The 19,232-nt window shown below is 39.0% G+C and overlaps 1 protein-coding gene across 1 annotated transcript in view; it reads left to right on the plus strand.

Moving 5' to 3' along the window:
* Positions 1 to 19,232, plus strand: part of CHN2 (chimerin 2) — a 166,261-nt gene that overhangs the window by 76,126 nt on the left and 70,903 nt on the right. The window contains exons 4-5 of the mRNA XM_030445029.1: positions 15,990 to 16,021; positions 19,100 to 19,213. Of these exons, the coding sequence (XP_030300889.1) occupies positions 15,990 to 16,021; positions 19,100 to 19,213 (146 nt within the window). The remainder of the gene's footprint in view (positions 1 to 15,989; positions 16,022 to 19,099; positions 19,214 to 19,232) is intronic.

The raw sequence follows: 19,232 nt of genomic DNA on the forward strand, positions 1-19,232 counted from the left end.
GTCAGCAATTTATTTCCAGTGTGACCTTAGAGGGTTTCATCACTTTGTGTGAGGTATACAATTTGTGAGGTGTACAATTTGTAAGGTATACAATTGTATACAACTTGTGGGGACACAAATTGGGATATAAGTGATTTAATCTGAATAAGTCTACCTAAAATTTATTATGCTAACTGAAATAAAAGCATTTTTTAGCTTGCCTCCCTGAGTGAAAATTTGCATCAAGGTAAAATGGGCTTTTAAAGAGGAGTAGAATTTGTATTATTTATCCAGAAGCAAAGTTATCCACATAAGTAAGTGGACCAAGTGTGCAGTTGTGATCTCTTTACCAATGTGCTGTCTTCAACTTATTTTCTTAAACTCAAGGATAAGTTATCCTTTGAAGTTATCTCTCTGCCTGATGCTTAAAGACCATACATACTTCGAGTCTGTTCCAGTTGCTTTCAAAAAGTGCAGAAAGGAGCTAAGATCATCTTATAATAGTCAAATAGATATATAATTGTCAAAATAGTACATTACAAAATAAGTAAAAATATCTGATTCACATAATCTGTGTTTGATTCTGACCAATGAAACAGTTTTAGTGGCTCACTTCAGGGACTGTCCTAATTTAGTCTGGTTTAGTTTATTAAAAATTTACTTAAACAGCTGAAAATATGAGACTTTATTCAGGGGCAAGTATATAAAGCATTATAAGTGGCCACAGAAAGTGATATTTGTTTGGTTTCTTTTTACTTTGATTTGGACTCTTTTTGTTGGTTAACTGTGTTAACAACCTGTTTGTTAGAAACACACATTCTCTGATCCAAGATCCAAAAACCAGTGCAACAGCAATGATGTTTTTATATGTCCTGATACCTAGATTGCTCCTTGTAGTTCTTATTATCAGTTTTACATAAAGTAGAACTACATTTGGGCTTTCTAGAGCTTCACAGATTCTTTTGGAGAGAAAACTCAGCACTGTGTTCCTGCAGCACCTATTATCTTTTCTTTTGCACGCAGACTGTAAGGTGGGTGTTTTGCAGTTGTTTTTTTTCATTCCAATTTGACTTCAGTGTAATTTGATGATTGTATAGTCTAGCCTCACTAAAGATGGTGTCTTATAAATCTTAAATTTCTGTCAGTTACATAGAAGGATGTCAGAATCTAATTTTGTATTATTTATGTGAAATTATATTATTGGCAATACGAAAGGTTTTTATTATGCAATGTGATGATCCTTCTACATCTGGAGAGCAGGTGTCAGCAGGATGTGTGACTGACAGGAAAGATTTATCTCTCTCTGTGTAGCATAGGAACTGGACTTCGTTAAGGGTGTTTACTTTTATAATTTAGGATTCAAACTGCTTCAGACAAACGTAAAAGTTGAAAATAATTTTAAATCTTTCATGCTTATGGGAAGATGTCTTCATAATTGTCAAATTCTACACAGTTACAGTCCACAAGGACATTGAGTCATCTGCTGCAAACAAAATCTGTATCACCAACAGATAAACTTGTGAAGGGCTGGAGGATTTTTTTTTCCTCTCACTATTTGGCATTTTCATCATTCTTCCATCTTTTCCATTGACAGCTTTAACATTCTCTGCATTCATTTGCGTTTTCATTATCCCTCTGTTACTCTGTAGTCACAGGGGTTTTAGCCTCAGATCTCTGCAGTTCTACCATCAGATTTGTGGGGATTTCTTGATTAACTATACTGTAGTGACACAAATCACCTCTCCTGGTATGCAAACCAGCAAACTAAAGGCTGGGACTATAAATAAACCACAGACATTTTATATCTTTGTGTCTTTGAGCTTTGCTATCGTGATTTGTCCTTTCTTTTTCTTTTTTTTTTTCTTTTCTAGGGGTGTTTCTGTTTCCCAGTAAATATCTTGTGAGTGAAAGCAGTTCACTCTTCAATGGGAATCATATTGCATGAACTGTTAAAGCTTCAGGTGTCTTAACAGCTTTTAATTAATCACCACTGGCAGCAGGACTAGTGTGAATATCTTACCATCCCAATACCATTGGATTTCTGCCAATATCTTCATTTGTAACCATATTCCTCCCAGCAATGTTTTAATGATTTATTTTTTAAATAGAAAAAGTTTCTTTTAAAAGTGCCATTCAGGTGGAGGAGTAGCTTTTAGATATTAACCAAGTGTGATGATAGACATCAGAGAATCAGATTCATGTTGTGAGAAAATCTCATTACAGAGCATCTTTCGGGACTTAAGCTACAGAAATGCTGATAAAAAATAACATTCTCAGAAAATAATTGAAGCATTCAACTTCCTGGTTTTATTCAAATGTAACATTTTAAAGAATTCTTAATTTCAAGAAAAGTCCAGGAGTAGACTAATTCAAATTTAAAATATATTTTAAAGAAATCAAGTTTTTAAGAAAGTAAAAGAATTAAGGAAAGACACTGACATTTGGGAACATCTTTGGTGAAACAATAGGCTTGTTATAAATTTCCCTTCAAGAGGGAGGGAGTCTTCCCCCTGAATGTTTGGCTTACATGTGTAGATATATTCATACTTGTGAATGCTGTTCCTGTTCTGTTCCAAGAAAGCCTTAATTGCTGATAGCAATTGTTGAGGCTGTGAGTTTGTCTGCATTAGACCTTGCATATTCCTATCAGTGCCTTGGCCAAGTCAGTGTCAAGCACAGTGAGAAACTCATCTAAATTTCCCCAGTGTAGACAAAGCCTTAGAGCCCTAACTTATATTATTATGTAGAAAAATGTCAGTTAATTGCCTTCCTCGTTGTTCTGAATTCCAAATAGGTTGTGTCAGAAGCAGTAGAAATTATTGTCTCTGCCTTTAAAGCATCAAAATTAGGGTTTCTTTATTAAAAGGTAATATTATTATAAAAAGGGCCCTTTTTCCTGAAAAAAAAAAATTATGGCTTTTACTTCTTGCTTTTCATTTTAAGAGACTAAAATAATGATGGCATATTCCAATTGTACTGCTGAGAGTCTTTAACCATCTGGAGGGTCAGGAGCTGTTTTGACCCTCTGGGTATCCATTACCCAGATTTAACAAAACAGTTATATAGATAGTGGCATTTCATAGAGCATAACTGCTACTATGGTCACTAACTAGTAAGTGTATAATGATATTACCATTTTACAGATTATTAGAAGAGAACATGCAGGATCATTTCACATCTCCAAAACTGAACCACTACAAATTACTCTTTGCTCAGTAACCCTCAGAAGTTTCTTCTAAAACCTGAGATTCAAGCTAAGAACAATGCCATTAACAAAGTATCATTTAAACAGTAGAATTTTAGAATCGAGGAATAGTAGAGGTTGGAAGGGACCTCTGGATATCATCTCTTCCAGCCCCCCTGCTAAAGCTGGTTCATCTATAGCAGTTTGCAGAGGTTCACAGCTAGGCATGTTACAGCAATATTGAAATGTGCTTTTAAAGTGCTGGTTACCTTTGTCTTTCTTTCAGGTACAAAAAATGTTTGATATTTGTATATCAAAAAAAGGTTATGATTAGGGCAGCCTGAGCAAGGTTGTTAAAATTAAGCCTTAGTAAGATGTTTGCAGAGTGTATCTGACTGGATAAGTATTTAATCATTGCAATAAGTCTTCCATTAATTCCCTTATTCTGCTCACTTAGTGACCTTTGCAAGCTGAGTATTTCCTCCGTCCCTCTGCCCTCATCTTTCTAAGAACAATGTCTGTTCTGTGGAAAGCACTACAGAGTAATAAGAATTAAAATTAGCCATAAAACTCGTGGTAAATAATGGGAGTAAATGGGGATTTTCGTGGCACTGGTTCAAATTACTCTACTGCCAAAAGTCAGAAACTACTGTAAGGTGTCTTTTACTGTCAGTTCTGATAGCTTATCTGAGATAATTCAGAATATTGTATTATCTTTTCTGTAGAAAGAAACCTCAGAACACACACAATGACACACCAAGAGACCCCATTAGCCAGCAATTCAGTGAAAATGAGCAGAATTGTTCTGAAGCCTATTTACATTAATGAAAATGTTTGTACATGTGCAAGACTTAATGGAGCCTATATGTTCAAATTCTTACAATATTGCTGCTTCTTTTTACAATCCTGTCTTCATGATAGAAACAAAAAGAAACAAGGAGGACACAGCAGCTGTCTGTGGGTTGCAAATGAAGCTGAAGGGCAATTTTGAATAGACTATTCAAAAGGGAGGAAAGTTCTTCAGCTGGAATCTGTAGTTGAAGTACAAAGCCTGGCTTCACTGGAGGGTGCTGAAAACACTTGAAGGCCAGGAAGGGTCTTTGGTGCAGAGGACTTCGGGAGTGTCAACATGTTTTGTAACCAGCATCCCTCTAAACTGGCCACATGCAAGTTTTCTATTAGGTTTAAAATGTGGGGTAGCACCAATGTCATTTTTTGTGGCATCTCTGTAGTAAATTTTGTTCCACAGAATGCTTGTGATATTCAGGACTGCATGAAAGAAAGAAAGAGTGAAAGAGCAAAAGAGTAGAAAGAAAGAAAATGTAGGTAGGAAGGAAATAAGGTAGGAAGGAAACAAGTTAGGAAGGAATGAACAAATGACAAAAATGTAGGAAGGAGGGCAACAAGGAGGGCAACAAGGAAGGCCACAAGGAAGGAATGAAACAAGGAAGGAAGGAAGGATATTCCTTGCCCAAGGCTCCCTTGTATTCATTACAAAGTTTCCAGTATATTTTTCAAGCAACCTTCAAGGACTGACAGGACATCTGATCTCTCCTATGTCTCACCCCGCTTTAGTAGTGGGGTTGTGGAGCACTCAGATGGAGCCACATCGTCCTCATTTTAACAGTCCTTTGACTACTGAATGGAGGACAAAGCTTGCTAATTATTCTGCTGACAGAATAGTAAAAGTTTCATTTAAGTAGGTGCAGTTAAATAAAACAATTTCATCAAGTTTGAGTTACCAATGTCCCAGGTTGTGATTTGCAAGTTGGACTAATCATCTTTATCACAGGAATATGGTATGGACCAGCTAGTGCATTTATTGATCACTGTGAAATGGAAATTTAAAGTCATCTTTTTAGATGACAAAATGGTGTCTTCTGACTAATGAGTACAAACTGTATGAAGTCTTTATGAACTGATGAAATTACTAATTATCCCTCTGACACTGCTTGAAAGGTTCTTGGTAAACTTTTTTCTCTAGTTTTTTCCTTGGAAGCGGGTGATGGGTGATGTGTGCGTGTTTGTGATTTTGTTATTCTAATTTTTTATTTCCTTTTATCCTTGTTACGTGTCAGTCTTTTAATCTAGGTTGGTTGGGTTTGGTTTTTTATTTTGACATGATGTCAAATGTAAGTAGTATTTCAAGCCAAAAAAAAAAAAAAAGAAAAAGCCTGTTTCATATCTCATCCTAGATCAAGTTTATCAATAAGCCAATGTGTAGGTGAAAATGCTGTGATTTACGTATCTATTCCAGTTTAGGCCAGTATTCCTTGTGTCTGGTTAAGTAATACGTAGAAGGGGGTCCCACTGTCTCTGCTCTCTGACTGATACTTTGTGAAGTGTCTGGTGTCTTTTCCAAGATAAGAAATGGAGTGCTGAGCAGTTGATTCATTTGTATTTCATTATTCAGTAACTTTACACATCCATCTATCTTGCTTCCTATATTTCCTATAAAGGTATGTATATATCTACACACACAGAATAATCCAGTCAGTACATGTCTTTTTGGAAAACTGAAGAGAACTAAGCATGAAGATGGTGGGGTTTATATGGTATTCAAACAGGGGCTTTTGAATGTCATGGTTCAGAATGAAAATGCAGAAGGTTTGCAATGTAGATTTCTCTTTATCTGTTGTTACCAAATTATTTGCAAATATGTTTGAAAATTACCATAATGACCAACAATTATGTACTGATAAATTTTAATTGCCCTGTACAAATTAGTAAAAGCAAGATGTTTTTATGAATAGTTATCTCATAAATACGTATCAAAACATTCAGCATTGTTGACATGAAAGCATTTGTAAGTTATCAGACTGTTCATAATTTGGAAAATAAATTTTCTCCTACTTAGAGTTTTGCAGAAGAATTAATAGGATCTCCACTTTTTCCAGACTCAGGAAAAATAGGCAGGATAAACTGAACTCTCTTATTCCTGTTCAGACTTTGGAGATAGTTGTCTCAATAGAAATGTCTGTGGTTCCCAAGTACAGAGCAGAATTATTCATAAACTCAGTGACCAGAGATATACTGAATTAGTATTTTTCCTTTCATCTTTCCCCCGGCTCATGCAGAGGTGTTCTCCCAGTGTAATGAAGTGCAGTGCTTCTCACACCCCACAATACTACACAGGATCTTGTCTAAGGTCCCCCACTTCTCATTTTCCACCTTCCCCATCCACTCACAGTTCTTACGGATTGTTTCCTGGTTTTCCTTCCACACCTTCAGCCTGTACTCTAGCCACTCTCCAGCAGATTGGTTATAAACCTTCATTGGGCACTTCCCAAGCAGGCTCACTGGACACCTTGCTGAAGGGCTGCACATTTACATCCAACAGTAGCAGCAGCAGCAGGAGATTAGGAAGCATGTACTCAGCGCTGTACTCAGCGCTGGTGAGGCCACACCTCGAGTACTGTGTCCAGTTCTGAGCCCCCCAGTTCAGGAAGGATATTGAGGTCCTGGAGCAGGTCCAAAGGAGGGCAACCAGGCTGGTGAAGGGACTCGAGCACAGACCCTATGAGGAGAGGCTGAGGGAGCTGGGGCTGTTCAGCCTGGAGAAGAGGAGGCTCAGGGGAGACCTCATCACTCTCTACAACTACCTGAAAGGAGGGTGTAGCCAGGTAGGGGTTGGTCTCTTTTCCCAGACAACTTTCAACAAGACAAGAGGGCACGGTCTTAAGTTGTGCCAGGGGAAGTTTAGGTTGGATATTAGAAAGAATTTCTTTACCGAGAGGGTGATCAGGCACTGGAATGGGCTGCCCAGGGAAGTAGTGGATTCTCCGTCCCTGGAGATATTTAAAAAGAGACTGGATGTGGCACTCAGTGCCATGGTCTAGCAACCGCAACGGTGGTTCAAGGGTTGGACTTGATGATCTCTGAGGTCCCTTTCAACCCAGCCAATTTTATGATGATTCTATGGTTCTATGATTTTTGGGGATGTGTTAGGGTGGGTGATGTAACACCAACAGGTTTGAGCAGAGGTACTGTGGGCTGTTGTGGCGTATGTCACAGGGATGTTTTGATGATGCTTACTGGTTACAGAATTGCAAGCAGCATTTAGATCATTGATATGGTTTACTCTATTTATCTGCTGCTGCCGGGGATATTTTTCCTTCCGTTTAAATGACTCAACACATTGAAAAAATGGAGCACAATTTAAATACTATATTCAAATTTTTCATTTGCATTCAAGGTAACATTGCTGTTCCTTCTTACATTTAATTATGTCCTTTACTATGTGAATGGAAGCTGAATAACAAAATAGATGATTCCGGATTTTGCTGTTGAAGTAGTTTGAACCTGAACCCTGCTATTTAGCAGCAACCTCTTTGATTAAGATTTATTTCAATTTGTTTTAACTTATGTCCAGGACAGTATTATTTTCCTTACAAGGTGAGAAAATATTTGTTTTTTTCTTATTTAGTCTCACTGAATATAAACAGAAGGTTTCTATTTTCTGGTTTAGTAGCAGTAGCAGGTATGTGTGTTAAGGGAAATTTTTGTTACCTTCTGGAGTTTATAGGGTTTTTTCTGGTATATTGGCTGCTGGACAGTTTGCTCAAGGTCACAAATAGGGAAAAAATGGGTTAAAAATACCCTCATAAAAGCCACTTTAAAGAAACTCTTTTTAAAGTTTGATACAAGAAAGTAAACAACTAAGCAAACCCAATTCTTTCTTTGCCTTTAAAAAATGGTAGGAATATCTGTTAGAGTGGAAATCAACTTTAACTAAGTGTCACAATAAGAGTCAGAACAGCAGATTTTCCTGTATTTTTTCATGATGCTTTATCCTTCTGTGGACGTGTCATTCTGCATCTTAACTTCTCTGTAGGTTACAGAATGCCATCAGAGCAAAAAAGTTGTGCAGCTTTGAGTAGAGTTAATAAAGCCTTCCTTGTGTTCTTCACTTCCGTCTTTCCTTTTACATTACTCCTAGTAGTGAAGAACTCCATTCCTGTCTTCTCCCCAGCACTGTAATTTCACCACAAAATATTTTGTCAGAAGATATCAAACGGAATTTGTCACTTTGCTTTGCTGGTAGATTGTTACTTAGCTAAGCACTGACCAGTTTATCACTCAAAAATATTGTCTTTCTCCTCTACACCAGTTCACTCTGCTTCTTCCTGCTGCCTTCTCTCCTGAGACCTCACAGAGATGGGCAGACACATGGTGTTATTGCAGTTTTTATATGTGACTTGCACAGCCTATTTGGTCTGCTCCCTACTGATTCCTATCTCCTAACAGTGGTCCGGGCAGAGACGAGGAATAGGCTGGATCGTGGTATCTTGGGGCCAGAAGAAACTCAAGAGGTTGTCATCCCTGTGTCAAAAGGAGATGTTTGTATATTCTCTTCTTAAAGCCTTTCAAGATTGAAGATTTGATGACCACCTCTGCTTATTCCTTTAGTGTTTCGTTACTTTTAAGACTTTCCCAATATCTATCTTCTTATTTGAAGTTTAAGTCTATTACTTCTTGTTGTGTCTGGTAGGCACATGGAGAACAAATTATTTCCTCTTGAAAGCAGCTTCTTTCCCAGCTGTCTGCTACAGCCTCTCTCTGTCTTCTTTTCCTAAGACCAATCTCTTTTCATGTCTTTCACAGTTGCTAACTCCAGTTATTGCTCCAGTCTTTCTTGAGATGTGATCCCCAAACCTACACTCAATAATGCAGCCTGAGGATTTCTGAGAGGACATTTCAAGGGGGGGATTACTCTAAGGTGTCTTGTTGGCTTCACTCTTGTTTTTATGTCCCACTGTGACATCCTGGTTTTGGCAATTTTTGCAGCAGACATCATCAATGATTCATGTTCTTTGTATGATCTGAAACGATGCCAGAGTCCTCTTCTGCAGAGATCTGTCTAGTCATTGTCCCTCTGGTATTTTGAGTGATTTTGACATCCTGCTCCCAGCTATTTCTTGGAGGCACTGTAGTCCCTGGCTGTCATGTGGCTGAATGTGCATCCATTGAGCGGCCTTAATGATGGAATCCTCATGGATTTGTGACTGGACAGAAGAAGATGCAGGATTCCAAAACTATTTGTGTCACCTTTCTCTCTGGGGAACCTCTGAAACATGGGCAGCACAAGTGGAATATGTTCTGGGAGCTTGTGCATTGCTAATTTCGTTTTGAGGAATGTCTTTGGTCCTCCCTCATCATACAGCCAAAATATATGAACATACTCATGAGGTTATGTGTGCTGGACAGGCTTGTCATGTGGAGCCTGTCCCATCAGTCATGCCATTGACTGAAAATCTTAGGGGAAAGGACCCTCTTTTAATTGTATGTGTGCTCATACTGAATATCTCTGATTGGCCTGTCCTTAGCCAGGGACTACAGATACTACACTGCTACTAATCCTACTGACAAAATCAGTAACAACTTTTATGATATGCTACTTTTTGCAAAACCAGGAGTTGCTTCTCTTTGAAAACACTGGCCAAAGAAACAGACAAGATAATAGTAAGAAAATAGTAAAAAGGTAGTTAAAAAGGTAGATAAACATTTCCCCTCAAAAATAATTTTCCTTCAATTTAAATTGCTTAAGAGTCATCGATGTGGAATAATATGGCCACTTTGGAGAGTAACTTTATCATGCTAGTAGATCTAAGTTGAAATTTCTTTGAGAAAAGTTTAGATGCAAGCCCATCATATTATAGAAATCATGAAATACACCATAAGTTTTTCTACTTTATTCCATTTAATGGGGTCTTAAAATTTTCCTTAGGCCTTCTTGGTTGTTGATTTTAAGGCTAAAGTTTAGAATTAGATCATGACAATTCTGTCAAAAGCTCAACTGTTTGGACATCAAACTCATTTTCTGTACAGTCTGTTTTTACTGGGCTTGCCTTGCATCTTTTCCAACTCTTCTGTTTCTCTTTGTGTCAAACTGAGCTGAAAAACATATTTATATCCAGGCAGCAAGAATTACTGAAAAATAATTTGAGTTGTTCCAAACAGAAAATATATCAGATTAAACTTCCTCTGGGAAAATGCCACACTGCCTGCTCTGAGCCAATACACTGACATTATTAACTCTTGGATCTTGTTTCTCTGCTTTTTTTGTGCACTGGAGAAAAAATGCAGCTACTCACCTTGTTTCCTTCCACTTTTGTAGTGTATTCATGGGTGTATTAAGGCAGTAGTTGAAATAAGTAGATATACAATGTTATGCCATGTTGGTCCTTCTGAATTACAGACATATTGGTGTCCTAGAGGGATTCCTACATTCTAATTCCAACATTTCTAGATTTCAGCTTTGGCTACTGGATAAGGAAATACATCTTGTGCAATGAAGCTGAAAAGAAATTAAATTTTTCTGAAATTAGGGTTATCTTATTTCTGTGGTAGTACTTACACAGAAAGAATTCTTCAGGGTATCTTCAATTTAGTGCAGTGTGGCTTAGATGTCAATGCTTGCAATGAAAATCTATCGCATTAGGGGATGCTCACCTCCTGCCTGCATGATTCCCAGTAGTTTTGTGATGAGTTATCTTGCAGAGTGGTGTAGGATTTTAATGCAATAATCTGCACATTAGCACGAGTATGTCATTCCAGGGCTACGCCATCCTGGCCAAAAGAGGAGCCACAAATCCCAGGGCATTAAAATTCAGTAAACTTAAAAATTATATAAATGTAATATATTGAATTAGCTTAGATAGCTGGTGGGGTTTTTTTGGGTTTTTTTGTTTTTTGAAGAAAACTTCCTTCCTCCCCTGTGTTGACTTCAGACCTCAGTATAACTAACTCCCTTAGAGGAATGTGTTACAACATTGTAAAAAGAACCATTGAAACCAGATCAAGTGTACAAGGCAGCGTTGGGTTTTTCTTGGGGGTTTGGGAGGGGCAATCAGCTTTGTCAAGCTGGGAGTCAAGGCTGGAGAATACAAACATCTTTCTAACACGAGCTCCCAAAGGCCCTTTGAGAGTGCCAGGAGAGCTATGCAGGGTTTCATTTCTCTTGGAGCAGGCTTCAAGAGTTGATGTTACTTGACGTTGCTGGCTCTCTTGAAGGTGCTGGATTAGTGGTGATTTAGGCTGTTTCACCATATATATTATTTCCTAGTCAACTTGACTTTCATTTTAAACAATTTTTTTAACAATTTTGGCATTCACTGATGACCCATAGTTCATACAACTATGAATTTCAGTAGTAATTTTCAGCATTTTCCACTTGGTTTCTGGAACAACGGTGAGAAGTGCCTGCTTTGCAACAACATTTTGGTTTGAGATTGTCAATAATGCCTTTTTTTAAGACAGAAGATTACCATCTCACATTTGGGTTGAAAGTGGCCACTTAATTTTCATGGGGAAAAAAGGACCCGTTTTATTTATTCTCTTTATAAGAGTAATAAAAGCAATTTGTGGAGCTCTTTAAGGGAAAATATATTTATATTGGTGAAGACCTATTATTTGCCTTGCGTTATTTCCCTTAGTTTTGTACTTCATTTTTGGTCTGAGTATGAGTCCTAAAGGATTCAAACCCCCTAATCTCTCCCCCTTCCTCCATGTCTAGGGAGATGTGCCAAGGTAATGGATAAAACCAACTGGTCACCTGGGAAAGGTGGCCCTTGTTTCAACATTGAAATTGTGAGAACTACGTGGGAAGTGATGAAAGTGTTCTTCATAGCCATTATCTGTGAAAAGAAAATCCTAAGTGTATGTGTCCTCAGAATAGGGCTGATTATTCAGGGCTTCTACCACTGGGAAGCAGTCACTGTTCTGCTTGCCGATTTTCTGTTCTTTCTATGACTAAAAATTCTCTTAGGCACATTTGCCCAACTTTGTGTGTGTGAGCCCATTTAAATCAGGAAAGAGAAAGCTAATCCCAATTGAATTTTGGTCACCTTTGCCTTCTGGGATATATAGCGTTTCTCTTGAAGTTTGTACAGAGCCTGCAGTTGGCAAAAAAAGAGACCTACTGGCTCCTTTGATACTTTTAAGCCTCTACTCCATGTTGTGCACGCTCTTGGTTTATTTCCAGGTTCAGTCCAACATTCTGATTTTGATGTAGACACTCTGATGTTATTTTGATCTTTTATTGTGCTGTAACTTTGTTTTCATGTGTTTGTTCCTGGTGGTGAAGCTGGCTAGAAGGAAAATAATAATTTCAGGCTAAAGGTTGTGGTTAGCACAGGAGTGGATATTTGGATTGTGAGACACCTGTATGTTCTGGCAGATCTGGAGCTTCATTTCAGGGAATACTGCTCTGTCTTTCTTGCCTAAAGCCAAGTGCTGAAGTTATGACTATTTTACAAACAAGTATGCAGAAAGATTTTGGAGTAAAGGCTTCCAGTTTATGGCAAGAAAGAACAAAGGATTTGGTGGCCTTTTTAGGCCAAGAACAAATCTTTTAACTCATGAACAGCAGGAAATGGCAGTTCAGTCAGTTGCTAGTTAAATGGTAAAAATGGTAAAAATTTCATAGATAAATTTGGATTTTTGCATAAGTGGTGATGTAAGAGGGATACAAAATGTGCCTCCATTTGCTCAAGGAGTTATTTCCAGGAGTTATTCCACATATTATCTATCTATCTATCTATCTATCTATCTATCTATCTATCTATCTATCTATATTTTGTGGGAGACCTTGTGCTTACAGGTAATTTTGAGGGTGAGTGCTAGCACTGTCAATTCTTTTATCTTAATAGAATCATAGAATTAGCCGGGTTGGAAGGGACCTCAGAGATCATCTAGTCCAACCCTTGACCCACCGGAGCAGTTGCTAGACCATGGCACTGAGTGCCACATCCAGTGCTTTATTCTGTGTTGTGGTTTATTATGTGTTGGGATTTATTCTGTCTGTATATACAATCAAGGAAAACATATATTTTAAAACAGAAGCAGATTCTGAATCCTAGGTGAAAGTCGTGCTGTACCTCCTGTGGTGTAAAGGTTTTATTTGGCTTTCTGTGGGAATGAAAGTTTATCCGTTTGTTCTTGTCCCCATTTTCAATGTACTGAGTGGCCTTTGTTTCCATTAAAGAGAAGGTTGCATGTGGTGGTGTCACCTAGCCCAGCTTCTGATACCCATTTTTAATTAAGTATCTAGCTAAATACATGCTTTGAGGGCTCTTCAAGGATGAAAGGAAGGCAGCACAGTTGCAAGATAAAGTCATGTAGCACTACTAAAGATGAACATATGAACAACCTCCTTTTTAAGGCTTTCTCTTGATCTTTTTTCTAACTTATAAAGTTAAAAAAATAGAATTGATATGTTTGCTTCTCTGACTTGCCATTTCTGCACATAGAAACACAGCATCTGCTCTTGACAATTCCTCTGATTTTACTCTCACTTCACTTCTGTGTTTGCTTTTTCCACTTATTCCTGTCCCTCAGAGCTCAAAAATGTTTGTATCGAGGTATTATTGGTAGGCAGGGGTTTCCAGGGTATGATACTGATATTGTTAGTGCCTTGCTAGAGAAAAATTGCCGAGCTGGGACAAAGTGCAGTAAGGACTTGATTGAACTCCCATGGGTCTTCTTTCCATTGAGGGTTCTCATTATCTTGTACAGACTTCAGTTCACCTTGTGCTGTATTGTGGCTTGAGTGACTGCAGGGTAGAAAGTCAGTTGCTTGGGTTTAGTGCATGATGTGTAGGTTACTGAATCAAAAATGCCACATTTATGCATATGCTGTTAAGAAATAAAAAACTTTCATTGATTTAAAATTTTTATGAGTGAAGTAATGAGATTTAATCAAAACAATAACAAAGGTCCTTGTTTCCAGTAAGATAAAATTATGAAAATTAATCAATTTTATCCCAAAGGATGAAACAATCTTAAAAATACCGTTTTTTCTAAATTTGCATCTATGTATGAATCAGTAATTCCATTTATATGGGCAACTTTACTCAGGTATGCACTCATATATATATATATATATATTGTTTTAATAATCAGGAGATTCTGTGTATCTCTTGTACTCAGTTCTGTCATGCTTACTAACCTCAGCCAGCAACTAGGTATCACAAAGCCACTTGCTTGCTTTCCACCCACCCCTACCTGCCAAGCAGGATGTGGGGGGAGAGAATTGGAAGGCTGAGAGAACTAACAGGTTAGGATGAGAACAGTTTAATAATTAAATAAAGTAGTAATAATTATTGTTAATATAAACGTGTAACGAAGAGGGAAATTTAAAAAAAAAAAAAAAAAAAAAAAAAGAGAGAGAAATAAAACCCAAGACAAGTGATGCAAATGAAACCATGAACAGACAGTGCCTGAGCAGTGGTGTCCTGACTAAACTTCTCCCTAGTTTTATTGCTGAGCATCCAGCAGCAACCCAAAACATGGTGCCACAGTAGCTGCTGTGAAGAGAATTAACTCTACCCCAGCCCAAACCAGCACACTTAGAATCACAGAGTCGTAGAACAATTTTGATTGGAAAAGATGTAATCATTAGGCCCAATCAGGACCCTGGCACACTGCCAAGTCCACCATTATATGATGTCCCTAAGTGCCAGGTCTGTATGTCTTTTAAAATCCCACCAGGGATGGTGACTCTACCACTTCCATGGGCAGCCTGTTCCAGTGCCAGACAACACTTTAAGTTAAGAAATTTTTCCTAATATCCAATCCAAACCACCCTTGGCACAACTCGAGGCCATTTCCTCTTGTTCTGCAGCTTGTCACTTGGGAGACTGATGCCCACTTGGCTACAACCTCCTTTTCAAGGAGTTGCAGGGAGCAATGAGGCCTCCCCTGAGCCTCCTTTTCTCCAGGGTAAAACAGCCCCACTTCCCTCAGCTGCTCCTTCTGAGGATTGTACCCCAAACCCTCCGCCAGCTTTGTTGCCCTCATCTGGACTCTCTCCATCACCTCAATGTCCTTCTCCTAGCGAGGGGCCCATCATTGCACACAGCACGTGAGGTGCAGCCTCACTAGTGCCAAGTACAGAGTGACAGTCACTGTCCAAGCCCTACTGGCCACACTTCCTGATACAATGCCAGGATGGCCTTCTTGGCGACCTGGGCACACTGGTGGCTCATAAATTCAGCTGGGTGTCAACCAGCATCCCCAGCTTGTGAAAACGTGGGATGAAGCTGCAGCCCTGTAAGATGTCACTACTGATGAGTGCCATAGCTGGGAGAGAGGGAGCGAGAGAAAGAGAGAACATCTGTTTCTAAAAACACTGAAAAGCCTTCACAGGCCTGCACACACCCTCACAAAAGGGGAACCCATGGGTTCCTCAGGTGCCTGCCCCGCCATGGCTCCCCCCATCCCGCCCGGGCTGTGCCGCCCTCCCGCCGCCTGAAGCCTGGGGGCACAGCGCCCCCTGCCGGACAGACCCGGCCCTGCCGCTCGGGGCCCCCTGCGAGGAATTCAAGTTAATTAGGTCTAAATCCAGAAACCTCCTTGGGTTTTTGGTTTGGTGTTTTTTTTCTTTTTTCAACCCTCAAGAGTGTTAAACTTCTTCTCTTCAGTCGGTGGCCATCTGTAGGTGAAAAGTGTTTAAAAATCTTCAGGGTGTAAAACAAAAAGCTGTGCTTTGTGCTAGAAATACTAGATTGGCAAAACTTCAGTAAATTATTCTTTATCCATTTGATCAGATTTTATACAATTATTTATATTCTGTAGCTCTTGTTTTTTTGCCATTGATACATGTTATTCTTCCCAGGAGCCCATCAATAAAAACTACCTCTTGTGTTTCTGTTACTCTGTTCCTCTGTGTAGTCGTGTTCCAGTCACCCTTTTGAATCTGCAGCGTTTCATCACTTAGGATGGGTGCAGTAGTCCTCATTAATAATCAAACATAATTCATTTTTAATGTGTTTTCTTTAAAACTGAGCAGGTTTTTAATACTTTTTTTCTTTCTTTTAAAATTTAGGTGGAGAACAGACCAAAGTATTATGGAAGAGAGTAAGTATTTTCTTCTCCTGAGTATCTATTGGGTATATTCAAAAGTTACTGTTCTAAAACTAAAGAATAAAGATACAATTGATGTCTGATAGTTTTTTATCTTTCACTTCAGTTGGGAGCTAAATAAATTGAAAGTCTAACAATTTAGCCATGTTATGGTCCAGTACTGCTGCTCACAATCACTGCGCTGCTGTGTGAGCCTCCATGGTTATTTTACTCTTTTCAGGATCCTTTGGGGAAAAAAAAAAGGCTGTCTGGAGTATTTCTTCCTATTATTTTGGTTGACACTTAAACCCACCAGTGTCCCTGTAATGGTCTGGGGAGGAGAGAAACAGCTTGTCCCTCTCACTGCCTCTTTGTACATGTTCCTATACTTTCACCACACTACATGGTTGCTGAAGTCTGCGTGTATACTACTGTATGTGTAACTGATGTTCTCCCTGCTAAGGTTACAAGGTTTGAAATAGTCAAACGAGAGGTTTATTTTTGTTGTGGGGAGAATAAAAGACTATCAGAGTATAATTCCTTTGTGCTCAGTGGTCTTCTGGACAAAAAGTAGCTTGAAAAAGACTAGATCCTGCATTGGCATGGAGATTTGGGCACAGCCACTGCAGCATCCACCCAGAGCTGGCACTTGGTCTTTGCTAAAGCAGTCTCCTGAGGCCCTAGCCCCTACCAGCAGTTAAGTTACTTAGATGCCATGTTCTGTTTTTTCTCTCATCCCAGACATATCATCTGTGCTTAATGATCCTTTCCTACCAACAGAAACCTCAAGAGCCAGTAGCTTTGCCCCTAATTACTGAAGTTTAATTTTTAAAATATTATCTTTGACACCTGGGAATTCAGCTTTAGCCACTAGAGTGAAAACTTAGCTGAAGACAATACCTAGCTGAGTAACCCATCACACTTCCTACAGTGGAACTTGTAAAACCATTACTGCAGTCTCTTACCCAGGACCCTGCCTGGCTCTTTGACATACTCTGGGCTGGCATGAACTGCAAGAAGTCACCTCAGTGAACCTGCCCAGTCAAGATCATAGTAGTTACTATCATTCAGAAAGATTTCAGAAACACTGGAACAGTCCTGAAAAACAATTGACTCCCTGCTCAGTAGTGCTTGGAAAGAAAATCAGCAATTTCTAGGGAAAGAAACATCCATAATTATATTACTGTATAAATCTATTTTAAATAGTGCATTTTAAATAGTGCTCATAGTTCTGGTCCCTCTCTGCCTCTCCTCTTCCTAGAAAAGTTATAGAAGAAATGAAAGGCACAGAAAAGTGCAGCAACAGTGGAGTAAAGAGATGCAGCTTCTCCCATAGGAGTAAAATGAAGAGGTCTTCCCCAGAGGGTGTCCAAGAGAGGGGCATGCACAGTGTTCCTCTCAAATTTCTTGCCACAGGGTGCTGCAGAAGCCAAAGGCATGAAGATACTAAAAATTTTATCTGTGAGATTCTCAGATTCATGCAGAGTAAAGTCACAGCTGATTGGACACAACTTCTGCTTGAACTGGGAATGGATGGACAGGGATGTGAAGTGAAAGTCCCTGCTTCCTGTCCTCTTTCTGTCAGCACTTTTTGTCAGCTGCTGTCAGCTGCAGGCATCTGAGTTCAGGGGATGTTGTACTGTATAAAAGCTGGTTTTGTGCCCTTATAAAAACCTACTAGCAGTATCCATGAGAAAGCTTGGATTACCCAGTGCTTACCACCCATGGTTAAAGAAATTTCAGTGGTGCCCCAAATATCCTGTCCCTATCCTGTTCCAGTCCTGTCTTGTCTCAGTCCTGTCTTAAACTCATCATCAGGAGAGCTTTTTTCCTAAAGTTCCTTTTTAACATAAAGCCTGCTATATTTTGTAATGAGCTTCTGTTGGCAAATAGCTTATGCTCATTATTTTTTACTAGAGTTCTTAATTGCCATGAATTTACTGGTAAAGACATGCTTAAATTGTCATCTAGGGGATGCTCGTTTCAGTTTGAATGTGACAGCAGGTGAGTGTCCCTCACCAGTGCAGAAAGAAATTATGAATCAATTTACATCATTTTGAATAGAAAGTCACTCTGGAGAGATCACCTAAACCTAATATTTCCAACATGTACTAACTGTGGGAAGACAATGGAAGAGAACAGGACAATTGCACTTACATCCGATGTGTTTTTCTTCTCTTTCACTACTGAGCCAGAGGCAATGTTAGAAATGTGCCACTTCAAATGTATTGTCACAGAAGAGAAAATGCTGAAGGCCAGTACATTTTAATGCCTTTTTTTTCAAACAGCAGCAAAAATAGAAACTTTCAAAACCCCTGAGGAGATGCCAGGAGACTTAGAAGCTGGCAAAATGTGCAAAGTATTTAAGACTCAGTCTGCTCTAAAGACTGCATTTGTACTTGTGGAAAGATCACTGCTAAATATTGATTATCACAAGGTTAGCTGTGCATCCTAGGGTCTCTTTCTTTCTTAAAATAGCAATGACAAAAGAATCAGAGAAGCATGGATTTTTTCCAACACTGAGTGAGGAAATCCTTGAAATTAAGAAAACTATTTTTTCAAGGCTACTGTCTCTTTTTCTGCTTAAATATATGCAGAATAGAATTTTGAATAATTGTTGCCATTTTTTGGTCTCTGTTTCCCTTACAAATTTGAGGAGGCAAATAAATCAAACAGATAATAAGAATGACCTCATTTTAATTTTAAGTCATCCGCGTTTAAAAAAAAAAAACACATTTGTGTCTAGTTTTCAATTCTGTTTTACGGTCTCTAGGAAGGAAACAAGGCAGAGGGGCATAGACTGGTAGAGGAGAGAGGTTGTGAAAAGATGGAGAATTTACAGAAAATAATCACTGTGTACATTTTAGGGTTACATCGTCTGAAGCAGCATATACAGTGTAGTTTTTCCTGGACTTGGCCAGGTTGTTTGACTGTTCTGCCACTTTTAGATGCTTGGACACTGTCCTGGTGGCTTGGACCACGATGCTCTGCAGTGCGGAAGTTTTCAAATGGCTTCTGGAGGGGGGGGGTGGGGGGAGGAAGAGGTGTTTCTGGTTGGATTGCTCTGTAAGTCATTGAAATGTCTTCCCTTAGGTTTCATGGGATCATTTCTCGGGAGCAAGCAGATGAAATACTTGCTGGTGTAGAAGGAGCATATATTCTTAGAGAAAGCCAGCGGCAACCCGGCTGCTATACTCTTGCTCTCAGGTAAATGCTGTCTTAATAG

This window comes from Calypte anna, chromosome 2 (assembly GCF_003957555.1).
Source record: "Calypte anna isolate BGI_N300 chromosome 2, bCalAnn1_v1.p, whole genome shotgun sequence".
Taxonomy (NCBI): Eukaryota; Metazoa; Chordata; class Aves; order Apodiformes; family Trochilidae; genus Calypte; species Calypte anna.